The sequence below is a fragment of the Dipodomys merriami genome, unplaced genomic scaffold, assembly GCF_024711535.1.
Source record: "Dipodomys merriami isolate MVZ:Mamm:240054 unplaced genomic scaffold, mDipMer1.0.p SCAF_5, whole genome shotgun sequence".
In the NCBI taxonomy this organism is placed as follows: domain Eukaryota; kingdom Metazoa; phylum Chordata; class Mammalia; order Rodentia; family Heteromyidae; genus Dipodomys; species Dipodomys merriami.
This window is the reverse complement of record NW_027206068.1, coordinates 47,981,652-47,996,989: the sequence shown is the minus strand read 5'-3', so window position 1 is coordinate 47,996,989 and position 15,338 is coordinate 47,981,652. Positions and strand designations below refer to the sequence as shown.

Genomic DNA, 15,338 nt, shown 5'->3' with positions numbered 1-15,338 from the left:
TACAGCACAAAAAGACTAGTTACACATATTTAAAAGATTTTATAAGGACATCTTCCCCTATCACTTAGGAGTGATTTCTGTTTTTTTTTGCAAATGTTTATTAGCATAAAGGCAAACAGAACTTTTTGAGTCACCTGTGGATTTAAGACATAAGATTTTTGATGATATTGTATTACCCAAGAGACAGCTCAGTACATTCTTGTTTACATACTCCTTGATCTCAGTGTTAAAGTAGGACACACTGTTCTATAACCAAGTACAGGATAGGAAAGACATTATCTCACTTGGAGGACACAAACATATTTAGTCAACAAGAAACTCATTCATTGGAGTTTTATAGCAAATAAGGACAGAAAGTAGTTTGCATAATTTTCTCATGCTGCTTTTACAGTGTTTATCTTTTATAAGGCTCTTTGGAACAGTTGCTGGCCACCTGTCAATAATGTGGCTTTTTATAGACTCAGCCTTTTATTGTTCTAATGCCCTTGACATATAAAAAACTGTCTTAGAAGTCACGTTTAAACATGGTGAGAAAAATACTAATTTTAAATTTGGAAAGCTATCTTTTGTAGACAGGAATAAAGAATTTTAGATGATACACAAAAAAGAATTGACATCTTATAAAATCCTCTTTGGCAGAAATGAAAATAAACTCACTATTTAATCAACATATTCCAAAAATTAATGAAAAATTATTTTTATGATATTGAACTATGGAACTCAGCCAAGAAGCATTTATGTAAAGTTTTTGTCACAATTTTGCATAATTTTACACTGACTCCATGTAAAAATATTTTATTATAAGTCTATCAATTACATACACAGTTGAGTGTCTGAACAGTTGCTTTAGCTACTTTTTACTGTAACATGACATCCAATGTTTCATCCTAAATTTACATAAAATCTGTTCAAGCTAAGTGTTCTGCTCATATTTATTGACCTATATCCTAGAAACATTTTACATGGTGGTGAATAAACACAATACTACAAATCTGTACACAAAAATATATTTCCATTCATAAGGAGATATTTTCACACCCTTAAGGAGGAAACTGCCTATCCTTTGTCTTTCTCAATGAAATTCCACGTTCCCTTTAAACAATCATGCACAAGAACAGTAAATGAAGCAAGTTGCAAACCAATGGAAATCCTTATTGTGCTTATTAAAAGCAGCACCCCCTTCCACAGCCATCACTTTTCCACTACCACCTTCTATTACTCTTAGTAATGTGAGGAGCTGAATATTAACATTTGTGTGGAAATCTTTGATGTGTTCTACTCGGATGGCCCCTTCTTGTGTTATACTGGGCATCAGGCTTCCTGTCTTCCTTCAGAGAGTTCAGATACTGTGTTCCCAAATTGCATTTTGAAGGATTTGTGCACCTCTAAACAGGGTAGCTAATTGGGTTAACAATTATTAGTTGCCAGGAGCAATTTTTGATGCATCCCCCTTCAAGTAAATGTGTGATTATTTCAAGATTGCTTGCAGGGCTGAAGTAGACAGCCTTTCATCAGGTATACTGGGCTGAAGATCTGATCTTTCCAGAGATCACTTAATTGGACATATGTGCAATACACAAGGTGCAGAGAAGAGATAAGACAGTAGTTAAAGCCTGAAAAGTGGATGAGTTCTTTTTAGGCTCAATCATGGCTATATTGCCATTTCTACTGTCATGCATTTTTGCTTTTTTTCTTTAGCATCAGTAGGTTTTTTTAAAAATTTAATTTTATTATAAAGGTGATGTGCAGAGGGGGCTATAGTTACATACATAAGGTAGTGAGTACATTTCTCATCTAACTTGTTACCCCTCACTCATTTTTTTCCTACTTTCCCTCCCCCCAATCCTCCTCCCAAGTTGTAAAGTTCATTTCCAACATAGTGTCTTGTGAGTATCGCTGTTGCATTGGCTCAACCTTTGTCCTTTGCTTCACCATTTTGTTGTTTCCCTTCCTTTCCCTATTTCAGATAAACATATATATATATATATGTATATATATACATATATATGTATATATATACATATATATATATGAGTATATATATATTACCCAGGGTACAGTGACAGCAGGGGATAAACCATAGGGGAAAACCAACAGAGAAAAGAAATTGCATAGTACATTAAACACAGCAAAAAAGAAATACCACTTGTTTTCATATCTTGGAGTTCGTTTCACTTAGCATCATCTTATATGATCATATTGAGCTATTCTGCTCATCTGCTAGGATTATTCTAGGTATATTCAGTAGGTACTTTTTTTATAGATCACTGTGGCATTTTTTTGGCTATACTATTTCCTTATTCTCAATGTAAGCATCTTGGGATAAAATAAGCCCAACAGTGTAATCTGTGAATAGCCTGTTAATAAGAATCTGTGATATCACTAGAATGGCCATTAAAATGTATTTATATTTGTAAGGTACATAAATAACCTTTAGAATTTCTTATTTAGGCAAACATTAGAATTTCTTACTTATTATAGTGTGTCTAAAAATTCTTTTGTCCTGCTGAAATTGAATCAACCATGGATCACTTCCATAGTAAGTTCTACAGATTAACTTTTATCCTTTCTAAACAAAATAATTGAAGATGTTCATCTAATAGTAAGCCAGAAAAATTACATGATACAATGAAACTATGGAAAATAACTAATTGTTCCATTCAATTAGTACCATAACAGGTTTTTGTAAATAAATATGATAAAATATATGTGAAATGATAAAATATATGTGATATAATACAACACATATGGTCCTTGTATCCAGTGAACATGACAGTAAGAATTACTATATATTTTTAATGAATTTAAACTAATAAAATATGCTACTAGCATATTCTCGTGTATTCAATAACAAGTAAAAAATAAGAAATCTTTATATTTTGAAGTGATTTATTCCAAAAGCACATTTTGTTCTTAACTATAATTAGCATGAAACTAATCCAGAGATTAATTGGAATTATTTTCTTTAGTTTTTGTTCTCATTCATTCAGTGGACGTTGAGTTTATTCTATGAACATGACCTAAAGTTGTTGCAAAAAACAAAGTCCTATCCTGAGGGGGCATAGAAATGGTCTTATGTGATAAGATAATACTTGGAAATTATCATATAAACTAATTGGATTTAGGATAGACATGATACGAAAAAGATGCAGGGTGCTTTGAGAACACACAAGGAACTTTCCTTGCTTCAGTGTCAGTAACCCACCAATAATTTTCAAGGTAATTATTTACATTACAGTCTGGTTTTTTGTTTTGTTTTACCTAATTTATAATTTTAAGGCTTTCTCCAGTCCATATTTCCAGTATGCTTTTCAGATTTAAATTTTAACCAGTATTGTCTGTTTCATTATTTTTACAGTTCTTGTGTTTTTTAGGAAAAAAGAATTATTTGTTAAATACATGTTTTCTTGCATAACAATGGCATAGAGATTTGAAGCCAATTCATGTTTTTGTTCTCAGATTTTTATTTATTATTTGGTTGTTGGTCGTGGGGCTTGAACTCTGGGCCTGAGAGCTGTCCCTCAGCTCTTCAGCTCAAGGCTAGCACTCTACCACATGAGCCAAGGCACCACTTCCGGTTTTCTGGTGGTTTATTGGAGATAAGAGTTTCAAGGTTTTTCCTGCCTGGGCTGGCTTTGAACCATGACCCTCAGATCTCAGCCTCCTGAGTACCTAGGATTACAGGTGTGAGCCACAGGCGCCATGCTATGTGCTCAGATTTTTATAATGAAAATGCACTCACTGAATAATGCACTTCACCTATCTAAAAGGTAAGTGCCTTTAAATGAAAATTTTATATTTTACCTACAATATTAAACATTGGTTTTTATTACAAGAATAAATATCAAACTTTTTAGAGACCTAATCTGTTTAATCAGTCTAATTTCATGAGTATTATCAAGAATGAAAAGCAATAATATATCAATATTTTTCCTGAATTGCTTTTGAAATTTTGACTGTGATTTAGTTGAGTCAGGTAGGAAATAAGGATTATTCAAACATAGTGGAAAAAGGAAGGAAATATGAAATATGTGAAATTAATTTTAAAATCTATCATCTTATTCAGTCTTTAATGACAAGTATCATAAGTTTTATGAATGTGAAATACAATAACACTTCTCTAAGGGATTTTCCTTGGCAATGAAAATATAAACTTAAAGTATTTTCAGTATTTTCTATTGACAATTGGAACAAATTGACTATCTTTTTAATTTATAAAGCTTTGATATCAGCACTCAAGGAAGACTGTTTAAGGAATTATAAATTCCTCATAGCATTTTAGCTAATGAACTTTGTATTAGGTTGTGCAAATTACCATTGCTCATTTTAGATGTTAAGAATGAGTGCTTAGCATATTTATGTCTCTTCCATTTATAAGTAGGGTATGAAATCCATATGGAAGATAACATCTCTCATTTTAAACATCTTTCTCAAAATCAAATGAGTACATAGTATAAGCATATTTTTTTATATTTCTTGTTGTGTAGATGAGCAACTGCTTTTATTGTCTGAAGAACATGTCTACTCATACTCTCAATTATTGAATGTACCATGAAACTACAAGTGAGAAGTGAATCTAAAATCTAGATTGTTCTTTATTATTCATTCAAGATGTGAATTTACAGGCAAGATATGGTGGTACTAGCCTGTAATCTCAGCTATGTGGATGATGGAGGTAGGAAGATCTTGGTTCAAGCAAGCTAAGCAAAAGCACGAGAACCTATCAAAAGCAAACCAAAAACAAAAAAAGGCTGTGGAGTGACTAAAGTAGTTGAGCACTAGCAAAGTGAAGCCCTCAACCCAATCTCCAGTATCACCAAAACAGATGAATGAATGAATGACTCATAAATACACAGGAAGATGTAAGCTTGGCAAATCACTCACCATTGTGGTTGCTGCTATTGTCAACCAGGATGATTGGCCTAGTTTAATGTATTTGTGCTTTTGAGCAGTAGAAGCCTCTTGCAGAAAAAAAATCTTATACAGAATCTCCACTGCAATTCAAATAAATAATAAAATAGCTTTTTTTTCTTTTAAATAGAAGCAGTAATCATGAAGGGTGGCAAAATTGTATGTGTGTGTGCGTATAAGTGTGTGTGTGCCCTACAGATTATCACCTTGACCCTTCCTTCCCAGAGAACTTCTTGAGGACAGTCTAGGGTCTCAATCATTCAAATTCATGGAACACATTTAGGAAATCATGTAATTATATAATTATTAAGTTTTTTCCTAATTCTAAAGTGTAGTTTTCAATTACATGAGTTTATCTTTAAACCTTTGGAAAATTATATAACTTTCCTTACAAAAGGTAATAATATAGGAAGTAAAGGTTTCTATGTCTTTGCAGAAAGATTTATTAGGTAAGAATTTCCATTCCATTCTAAAACCTTTGACATGAGTATCCCATAAAACAGTTCTACGATACTAATTAGTTCATATTCAGGAAATAAACAAATTGATAAAACTCTCAAATCATCCCTCAGTAAGTTAAAAATACCCTTTGGGGTTAAATTCCCTAACATATATCTGTATCTCACTAAGGAAATTAAATCAAATAAATACATATAAATGCATACATATATACCTATACACACGTGTGTGTGTGTGTGTGTGTGTGTGTGTGTGTGTGTGTGTGTGTGCATAACTTTGTTTTTGGAAATGTAAAGGTAAAATGTGCTGACATGAAGATCTTATATGTGCTTGGCTTCAATTCCCTTCAAAGTCAACACTTTAGATTCTGTCAGCACTCAGTACACAGCTGTTAGACCTAGGCAGTCACAGGCTATTACGATAAAAATGAAGTGGAAGAGAGCATGTTCTACAAAACAGTTAATTACCCAGGAAAAGAAAAGCCTGCAGAAGTAATCTTTCACGATGGGCTATTTTCTTTGCCAGTTACTAAAATGGTTGTGAGACAGGAGTAATGAATTCATTGTGACTAATTTCCAATGTCCTTTATGAGCAAGGATTTCTAACTACCTAAAATAAAGCAAACTTTTAGTAATCCCCAAACGACCCAAGGTGAAATTGCCCCAGACACTGCTGTATATAGACACAGTGGCACAGTTCCTCTTTCATTAAAAAAAAAAGAAGAAGAAGAAGAAAAAGTACTTAATGAAGATCATCATTTTTCCAGCCGTTTTGCAGAGGGACCTACTTTCATGAGACTTCAGGGAAGTTAATGTACTAGGTCTTTCTGGAACGTGATATACTAACTTTGCCTTTTCTTCTAGCAGCAACGTGAACTCTTGCGTTGTTTTGCAGGTCCGTGGGGCCGATGCATGGGAGATGATTGTGGTCCAGGAGGCATCCAAACCAGGGCCGTGTGGTGTGCTCACGTGGAAGGCTGGACAACACTCCACACAAACTGCAAGCAGGCAGGGAGGCCTCACAACCAGCAGAACTGTTTTAAAGTGTGTGACTGGCACAAAGAGTTGTACGACTGGAAGCTGGGACCCTGGAATCAGTGTAAGCCTGTGATTTCCAAGAGCCTGGAGAAACCACTGGAGTGTACTAAGGGGGAAGAGGGCATCCAGGTGAGAGAGATAACGTGCATCCAGAAAGATAAAGACATTCCTGCGGAGGACATCATCTGTGAATACTTTGAGCCCAAGCCCCTCCTGGAACAGGCTTGCCTCATTCCCTGCCAGCAAGATTGCATCGTGTCTGAGTTTTCCTCCTGGTCTGAGTGCTCCAAGACCTGTGGCAGTGGGCTCCAGCACCGGACTCGGCACGTGGTGGCACCCCCTCAGTTCGGGGGTTCGGGCTGCCCGAACCTGACCGAGTTTCAGGTGTGCCAATCTAGTCCTTGTGAGGCGGAGGAAAGCTTGTACAGCCTGCAGGTGGGGCCCTGGAGCACCTGCTCCATGCCGCACCCCAGAGTGTCCAGGCAGGCTGGGCGACGCAGAAAGAACAAAGAGCGGGAAAAGGAGAGAGGCAAAGGGGTGAAGGATCCGGAGGCCCGAGAACTGATCAAGAAAAAGAGAAATAGAAACAGGCAGAACAGGCAAGAGAACAAATTCTGGGACATCCAGATCGGATATCAAACCAGGGAGGTTATGTGTATTAACAAGACCGGGAAAGCTGCTGATCTGAGGTAAGGTGGTGTGTCCACACTCTTCATCTATCAAGATGATAGGTATTGAAGACGCATTGCCCTGACTCCTGGAGCACAATATACACGTGCATCTAGTGCAAACTATACCCCGATTTAAGCTTTTGTGGGTTTCTTCATGGTCTCTCTGTTTTGCTCAAAGATAGGCCCTGTACTACTTGAGTTAATTTTAAATTACCCTTCAAGGGCTAGCACCTCCATGAGAAGACACTGCGTCCTTGTTTCTCTTTCATATAATGAATTAGAAAAAGAAAAAAAAATCATGGGGCCTGGAGTATCAGGGTTTGACTCAGTTACTTATTTTAATGAGTTAATAGAATAAGCCACACTTGTAATCTCTAAGTTTATGGCATTTTTCAGAATTACCCTATAAACAAAATCTGCTCATTACAATGACCCAGGGAGCTATACCTAAGAATAATTTTCTTGCACATTTTATAAGATGGAATGAATCTCTCCAGAGAAGAAAACAGGAACCGGCAGAATATAATGTAAGGAGAGGGTATTTAATCACGACTGGACTTGTCTTAAAAACATAATTAATTGGCTGCATTTCCTACATGGAAATTATCTGGCAAATTATTTTAGAGTACGCAGTGACTATATTAGGGAAGGCAATCTCATGTATGATTAATGTGTCGTGAAAATAATATTCATTGAGGATTATCGAAAGGAAATTTTGCTTTTGGATAAACCAGACCATCTGGGAGTGGCTTATCGGGATCATTTGCATAATTGCCTTTTTGAAATATTTATGAAGTTATGATTTGGACTGAACTGAAGAAATTATAGTATCATTACTCTGACTTTTATATCATATTTATTATAGAAATGACATTGAGAGTGCCAGCTTCTTTATCACTCCGTCTGTTCTCTTGATTAAAAACATCAGATAAATTTTTGCTGAACTCTCAATCCATATGCTTCTGGTGAGCAACTGGATTGTATTTCTCATGACCCTGGAAATATAATAACTGCTCACATTATCCTGTTGACTTAGTTGTTGAGAACCTAAATAGATGCTGTTGCTTACTGAAGTATCCCACTTGCTTTTGCTTTTCTCCACCCCCATTATCTTCCCTCACCCATTCTTGTCTAGTGATTCTGCTCTTATGGATTTTGAAATATGGTTGAGAGTCTTTGTGGAACAAGATATGATTTAAATAAATGAGTAAGTGGAAAAAGTCTATCATCTATGGACATAACTATTATAATAGAATTGTTCTGGTTGCTATTTTTAGAGTAATTTCCACATCTTCCTAATTTAAGATGCTATGGGGGGGGGGGGAAGGGAAGGGATGGGAAAGGGAAACAAAGGAGGAGGAGGAAACAATGTTTGATAAGAAATGTACTCATTACCTTGCCCATGTAACCCCTCTGTACAGTATTTTCACAATAAAAAAAGAAAAATTGGGAAAAAAAGATTTAAAAAAATTCAGCTTAACAGTAATTCACCCTTTACTCATTCTGGTGTCAGTCTAGAAACCCTTTTATCATATAAGTGGATTAATAAAATCACTTAATAAGACTAAAAATAGCCTATTACAGGATTCAAATAAATTAATCAAGATAAACCTAAGAATCTTGGGGAAACAGTTCTTAAGCGCATGGAGAACTTAGCAGAACTGCTGCTGAAATGTCTATGCTCACACTACTGCACCTAGCCACGGACTGAGATGGGATCTCATAAACTTTTTTATTTTATTTTATTGTCAAGGTGATGTACAGAGGAGTTACAGTTACATAAGTAAGGTAGTGAGTACATTTCTTGTCAAACTTGTTACCCCTCCATCATTTTTTCCCACTTTCCTGCCGCCCCCACTTGTACAAATCAGTTCCAACATATTGTCTTGTGAGTATCGCTGTTGCATTAGTTTCCCCCTTTGTCCTTTGTCTCACCATTTTGTTGTTCCCCTTCTCTTCTCTAATTTGGATAAGGTACTAAAATCAAATAGAGTGACAACAGGAGATAAACCATAGAGGAGAAAAATACAAAACAAACAAGAAATCACATAGTATATTAAAAATAACAAGAAAGAAAAAAACCTCTTCTGTCCATGACTTTGAGTTCATTTTGCTTGCATGGGCATATGTACATAACTAGTGAGCTAGTCTGCTCATCTGCTAGGATTATCCTAGATATATACTCATTATTACAAATGTAGGAATCATAAACTTTTTGATTAGATTATTCTTGAACCATGATCCTCTGAAGTAACCAGGATTACAAGTTTGACCCACTGTACACAGCTACCATGTAAACTAATTTTTAAAGAGCTCAGGAATATAGAAACAAATAATACAGATTATTACATGAAATTCTGATAGTCCCGATTCGGCCACAAGAATGGAAACAGAAAAAAATGCATAGCTTCTTTTTTGGAATTCAGGAATACTTTTGTTCATACATTAACTTTGTATAAGGTCATAAGTCTACCAGAAGAAATAGAAATAGTGATCCAATGGAAAAACTGGTTAAAGATCTTTTTCCTTTAATTTAGAAAGGTAATGAGACATTAAACTGAAAGCTGTTTAGTTAACACTAATACGGTTAGTTAACATTAACCTGCCAGTACTTTTCAATGTGGTTGAAAATAGAAAAAAAGGACAATTTATTTTCTAAATATTGCCATCATATACTAGAACATGCAAGAACATCAATGATTACAAGCAACAAAAACATTCAATAATGTAGATAAACACAAATATGACCTCCAAAATTCAATATACTCCATATATCTGAGCAACAGTTGAATATAATGAAAAGAATTAAAATATCTAATTTATCATAGTGGAAAACAAAACAAAGATCTATGAATAAAACTAACAAAAACGTTTTGTATTTAAGAAGAATGGAATTACATAATTTGCAAATAAATAGATGGTAGTGAAAAAATTGTTAAGTGAAAGAAATTAGGAACAAAGAGACAAAGGCCTGAGTATATGTGTAAGCTAGCTATAATTTATAAATATACAAGTCAATATATAGAGGGCCATATTCATGTGTACACAAACATATTAATTACAATATAGCATATGCAAGAGTTAGACCAACTAAATCACAGTCATGGCAAAACCACATGGACGTGACAAAGGTTTTTTAAGAGCCAGTCTGAAAAAAACCACAGGAGAAGCATAGCTAGTGGCAGTCATAAGGGGAAATCTTTTCCTGGTCTTTTACCTAAGGGAAGCAGTTAGAGAAAAAGGCGGAGATAGAGCAGCAACCCACAGATTGGAGCAAATGAAGGCTTTCTCTGAGCCACCTTCTTCTAGAAAGTTTCAGTTAACTCTGCAGCTTACCTTCTTCTTTAGACCTCAATCTGAGTATTAAAGGCACAAGAAGCTTCAGGAAAACAGTATGAATATGCTGTAATACAAGAAACATAAAGTGGAAGTTGTACTTACTTTGGAAACTATCTTCCATTTGAATACACTTTGGTTGGTCACATTGTCTGACAAAGAGAATTAATTTTAAATACAAGCCCCATAGAAACATTGCTAAGAAGTGTGAGAAATTCAACCCAGTAAATTCAGAAATAAAATAGAATTAGGGTTTTAAAAGGATTTTTATTGCCTAAGCAAAAAGAAGTAGATCAATCCATCTTCTAGATAACCACCTAAAGCAAATAATTCAGGCACCATAAATAAGAGTATAAAGATGCAAATAATTTAATAGCTCTTAGAAATACTGACAGGCCAATTTGTCTCTCATTTTTCTTTTTTTTTCTTTTTTCTTTTCTTTTTTTGCTTGTTCACTTTTTCTAATTGTCAAGGTGATGTACAGAGGCTTGCAGTTATATAAGTAAGGTAATACATAGATTTCTTGTCAAACTTGTTACCCCCTCCCTCATTTTTCTCCCTCTTTCCCTCTCCCCACATCTCCACCGCCAGGTTGTACAGATCATTTCCAACGTATTGTTTTGTGAGTATCACTGTTGCATAGGTTCCCCCTTTGTCCTTTGTCTCACCATTTTGTTGTTCCCCTTCCCTTTCCTAGTGCAGATAACCATATATACAATACCCAAGGTACCAAAATCAAATGCAGTGACAACAGGGGATAAACCATAAGGGCAAAAACACAAAAGAAAAAAAAAAACAAATCATGTAATACATTGAGGACAACAACAACAAAGAAAAACTTCTTGTGTCCAGTTCTTGGAGTTCATTTCACTTAGCATCATCTTATATGGTCATATGTACATAGCTATTGAGCTATTCTGCTCATTGGCTAAGATTATCCTAGATGTATACTGATTATTACAAGTAAGGGAGACCATGGGACCTATGTTTCTTTGGGTCTGTATTACTTCACTTGATATGATTTTTTTCCAAGACCTTCCATTTCCTTACAAATGGGGCAGTGCCATTCTTTCTGATGGAAGCATAGAATTCATATAAATATAGATATATATCCACATATATATATAAATGGATTTATATTTATATATCTCACATTTTCTGGATCCACTCATCCACTGAGGAGCATCTGGGTTAGTTCCATATTTTAGCTATGGTAGATAATGCAGCCTCTTTTTAATGGTGCTAACAAAACTGGATATTCACATGCAGAAAATAGAAACTACATTGATATGTGTGTGTGTGTGTGTGTGTGTGTGTGTGTGTGTGTGTGTGTGTGTGTGTGTGTGTGTATATATATATATATATATATATATATATATATATATATATATATATATCCAGAAGCACAACAAATCAAAGAGTCTTAGTAAGTGAGACTGCAGCAAAGTTAAAAGTTCCTGAATGGCAAAGATGAAAGCCTGAAGAATGGGAGATTTTTTTTTTTTACCAGATTTACATCAGAATAGGGCCTAATATCCAGAATATAGAGCTTTATATCACTGCTGCATTAGTTCCTTTGTCTTGTCCTTTGTCTCATATTATTATTATTATTATTTTTTCTGTTGTGGGGCTTGAACTCTGGGCCTGAGCACTGTCCCTCAGCTCTTCAGCTCAAGGCAAGCACTCTACTACTTGAGCCACAACACCACTTCCCGTTTTCTGAGTGGTTTTTCGGAGATAAAAGTCTTATGAACTTTTCCTGCCCGGCTGGCTTTGAATGGTGATCCTCAGATCTCAGCCTCCTGAGTAGCTAGGATTACAGGCATGGGCTACTGGCATCTGGCATCAGGTTGAATTTATATGCAGTGTCTACAGAATAAGAGCTCACAGTACTCGCCAGAGAATCCACTAGTGTTTTCTTCCTTGATGTGCTCAGTGGCTACTGAGGTGCCATTCCCACACTATGACATTAGGGATCAGGGAAATTGCAAATTTAATCCTACCCTTACCAAAAGGAAGGAAGACAATTGCCCACTATTTAAAGTAACACTGACTGCTTTTAGGTTATTTTAAATCCATTTATAAAATTAATATTTCTCATGCAAAAACAGCATGCTTTTAGACTTAAAAACTCTCATTAATATGCAGAGTTGCTATGCCTGCCACATAAGTTGACCATGCCTGACTAAAGACATAAGGTCAATGTGTCCACATTCTTAAGGAGGTAGTAAATGACTAGTAAGAAAACCTTTATTTCTAAAAAAGAAAAGAAAAAGAAAAGCGTTGTTTCTCTCAAAGTATCAAACTGATAGGCGATATATTATGCTAAACTTTCAGGTTCACTCTTAAGCCTTTTCCAGCCTATTCTTTTCCTTCAGTCTTCCATGACCTCTTCTTTTTTATGAGATTCTACCAATTCTTTATGAGAAACAGCCGTGGTGTATCAGAAGGTGGGAAGAGAGAGAAGATGGGATTTAGCAGTATTGGCTGAGTTCATCTAACAAAAGCATCAACCTCTGTCCAGTGGTCCTTTCTTCAGCTCTAGATCTGCCTTAGGTTCTAAGCAATTTTTTTTTTACCATTAAGCTTTTTCTCACCTTAGAGTGGTAATCTACTTCTCAAGTTTCTGCTTTTTAATTATTGTATAAAACTGATTATTCCATTTGGTAAGAGCATCTAACAGTAAGATCTACCCTCTTGATTTTTTTTTTTTTTTGGTGCTAGTCCTAGGGCTTGACCTCAGGGCTGGCTGCTGACCCTGAGCTTTCTTTGTTCAAGGCTAGTATGCTACCACTTGAGCCACACCTCCACTCTTAGGTTTTTTTTTTTTTTAATGGTTGATTGGAAATAAGAGTCTCATGGATTTAACTAACCAGCCTAGCTTTCAACTGCAATCCTTAGAGCTCAACCTCTTGAATAGCTAGGATTATAGGAGTGAGCCACCAGCACTTAGCTCTTCTTAAAACTTCTTAAATATACAATTCAATGTGAAGGTTTTCTTTAAGGAATAACTTTATTATGCTGCAGGTAAACATGAAAAAACTTATAGAGAACATTGTAAACCTTTGATGTTTAAGTTTCAGGAAGATCTTTAGGGTTCAGAGTAGTCTCAGTGAGAATAGGCATATCACTGTTTACCTCTTCCCTCCAATAAACTTTAAATATAGTCCATTCCAGTTCCTTCACTTGTTCTGGTAGTTTTATTAATATCTCCATTTGATTGTCTGTTTGCTTCTCTTGCTTGAATGGTGTGAAAGCAAGTCTCCTATGGGAGCTGGCACTTCCTTGCTCAGTGTGAGTGCTGATTGGGGCAGTGACCTTGCATTTCCTTGTCAGCAAAAGTGATCTCATCCATTGTTTCCATTTATTTGGTGGAATTCAAGCTGCCAATGTGAGTAGTACTGTTTCCCTCTGACTTAAGTATAACAAGAAATGATTTGAATGAAAGGAAACATTTTCAAAAGGAAAAGAAGTTCCCATTTGAATAAGGAACTAAATAAATCATAATTAATGCACTATTTGTGTAACTTAAGAATGTTTATTCTTATAGAGTGTACTTACATGTTGCACATTTCATGTATTTTCTTGAGCCTTAAGATTATTGCACATCTATTGATCAGTATGTACGGTCACTCCTCATACTTTCAGCAGGCTATGTTACGATGGTTTCTAATTTTGTATTTTACTTTTAGTTTTATTTGAGAGCTGCTTTTACCTCTATGTAGTCCAAATATTTTGTCATTGATACTAGATTTTAAAGTGTTGACTGGAGGCAAGGCTCAAATGGTAGAATATCTGGTACTGGGTATTCACATCCTAGGACTTTAAAAAAATAATATGATCATGGCAGATTTGTTTAGGCAGTATTTACCAGAGAAGATGGTGAATAGCAAATGGCTGTGGTGAATACAAAAAGCCTTTGTATTGAGATCTTGCAATGTTGAGTGCTGGATGAACAAGGCAAGTTTTGATAAATTAATTGAATTATGACAATGAAAAGTTAAGATTATACTAACTTGTCTCTTGGTGTTCCAAAATTATGCTTTCATAAGATTACTAGTAGATCAAAGCCAGACCACAACCCTATAGAGAGAGATAAACACTATATCCTAATTGGTAGATGGATAAGAACAGAGGTAACTATTAAAGTAGAGATACACATTCAAGAATAATAGGTATTAATTTGCTAGAAATTATTTTCAAGGATACAAATTTGAAAGTTTGTTATTACATGTATGACAGGAAGTGTAATACATTTTGAATTTCATAAAGATTTTCCAATAGTTTTTCCTAAAATTACCAGTTTCTAAAAGGCTGTACTAAACAAATTAAATTGAAAATAAAATATTTCCTAATGCAGTTTGTGAGTTGTGGGAATATTTGGTCAATTGTTTTCATAAAAGATACTTTCATACGTGGTGGAGACTGGTAGAAAGTGAGAGAAAGAAAACACTGTATGAAAGAAAATGTGCTCACTACCTGACTCATGTAATTGTAATCCCTCCGTACATCCCCTTTATAATAACAATAAATTAAAAAAGAGAATATGAACTTGGAAACACACACGCAAAGATGCTTTTATAAAAGGTGTTTATACATGTATTTTTCCATTACATAATTTTTAACCAGTTTTTCCACACTCAAACTTAATTATTGCAGGTCCTGTTTATGCCTAGTGATGTCACATTTTTAGTAGAATTTATATTTATCTGAGGAGTGAACCTGAGCATTTCATCATTTATAGATAGTCCTTAGAGTTTCATCATTTATACATTCATCTAACATCTTTCTATATTTTTTTCTGTTTGTTGTTTTTCTAGTCAAGTCATGTAACATATTATTTTACCATAATTAAGTCTTTTAATATTAATTAAAATTTTCAATACTATGAGTAACCTATTGACAAATACAAGCTTCAGTTTTT

General features: G+C 34.9%; 1 protein-coding gene across 3 annotated transcripts in view; it reads left to right on the top strand.

Annotated features, from left to right (window-relative positions):
* The window catches only part of Thsd7a (thrombospondin type 1 domain containing 7A), a 336,736-nt gene that overhangs the window by 131,351 nt on the left and 190,047 nt on the right, over window positions 1-15,338 (top strand). For all 3 annotated transcript variants that reach the window (XM_069996588.1, XM_069996587.1, XM_069996586.1), the window contains exon 2: window positions 6,265-7,096. In XM_069996588.1, coding sequence (XP_069852689.1) covers window positions 6,265-7,096 — 832 coding nt within the window. The remainder of the gene's footprint in view (window positions 1-6,264; window positions 7,097-15,338) is intronic.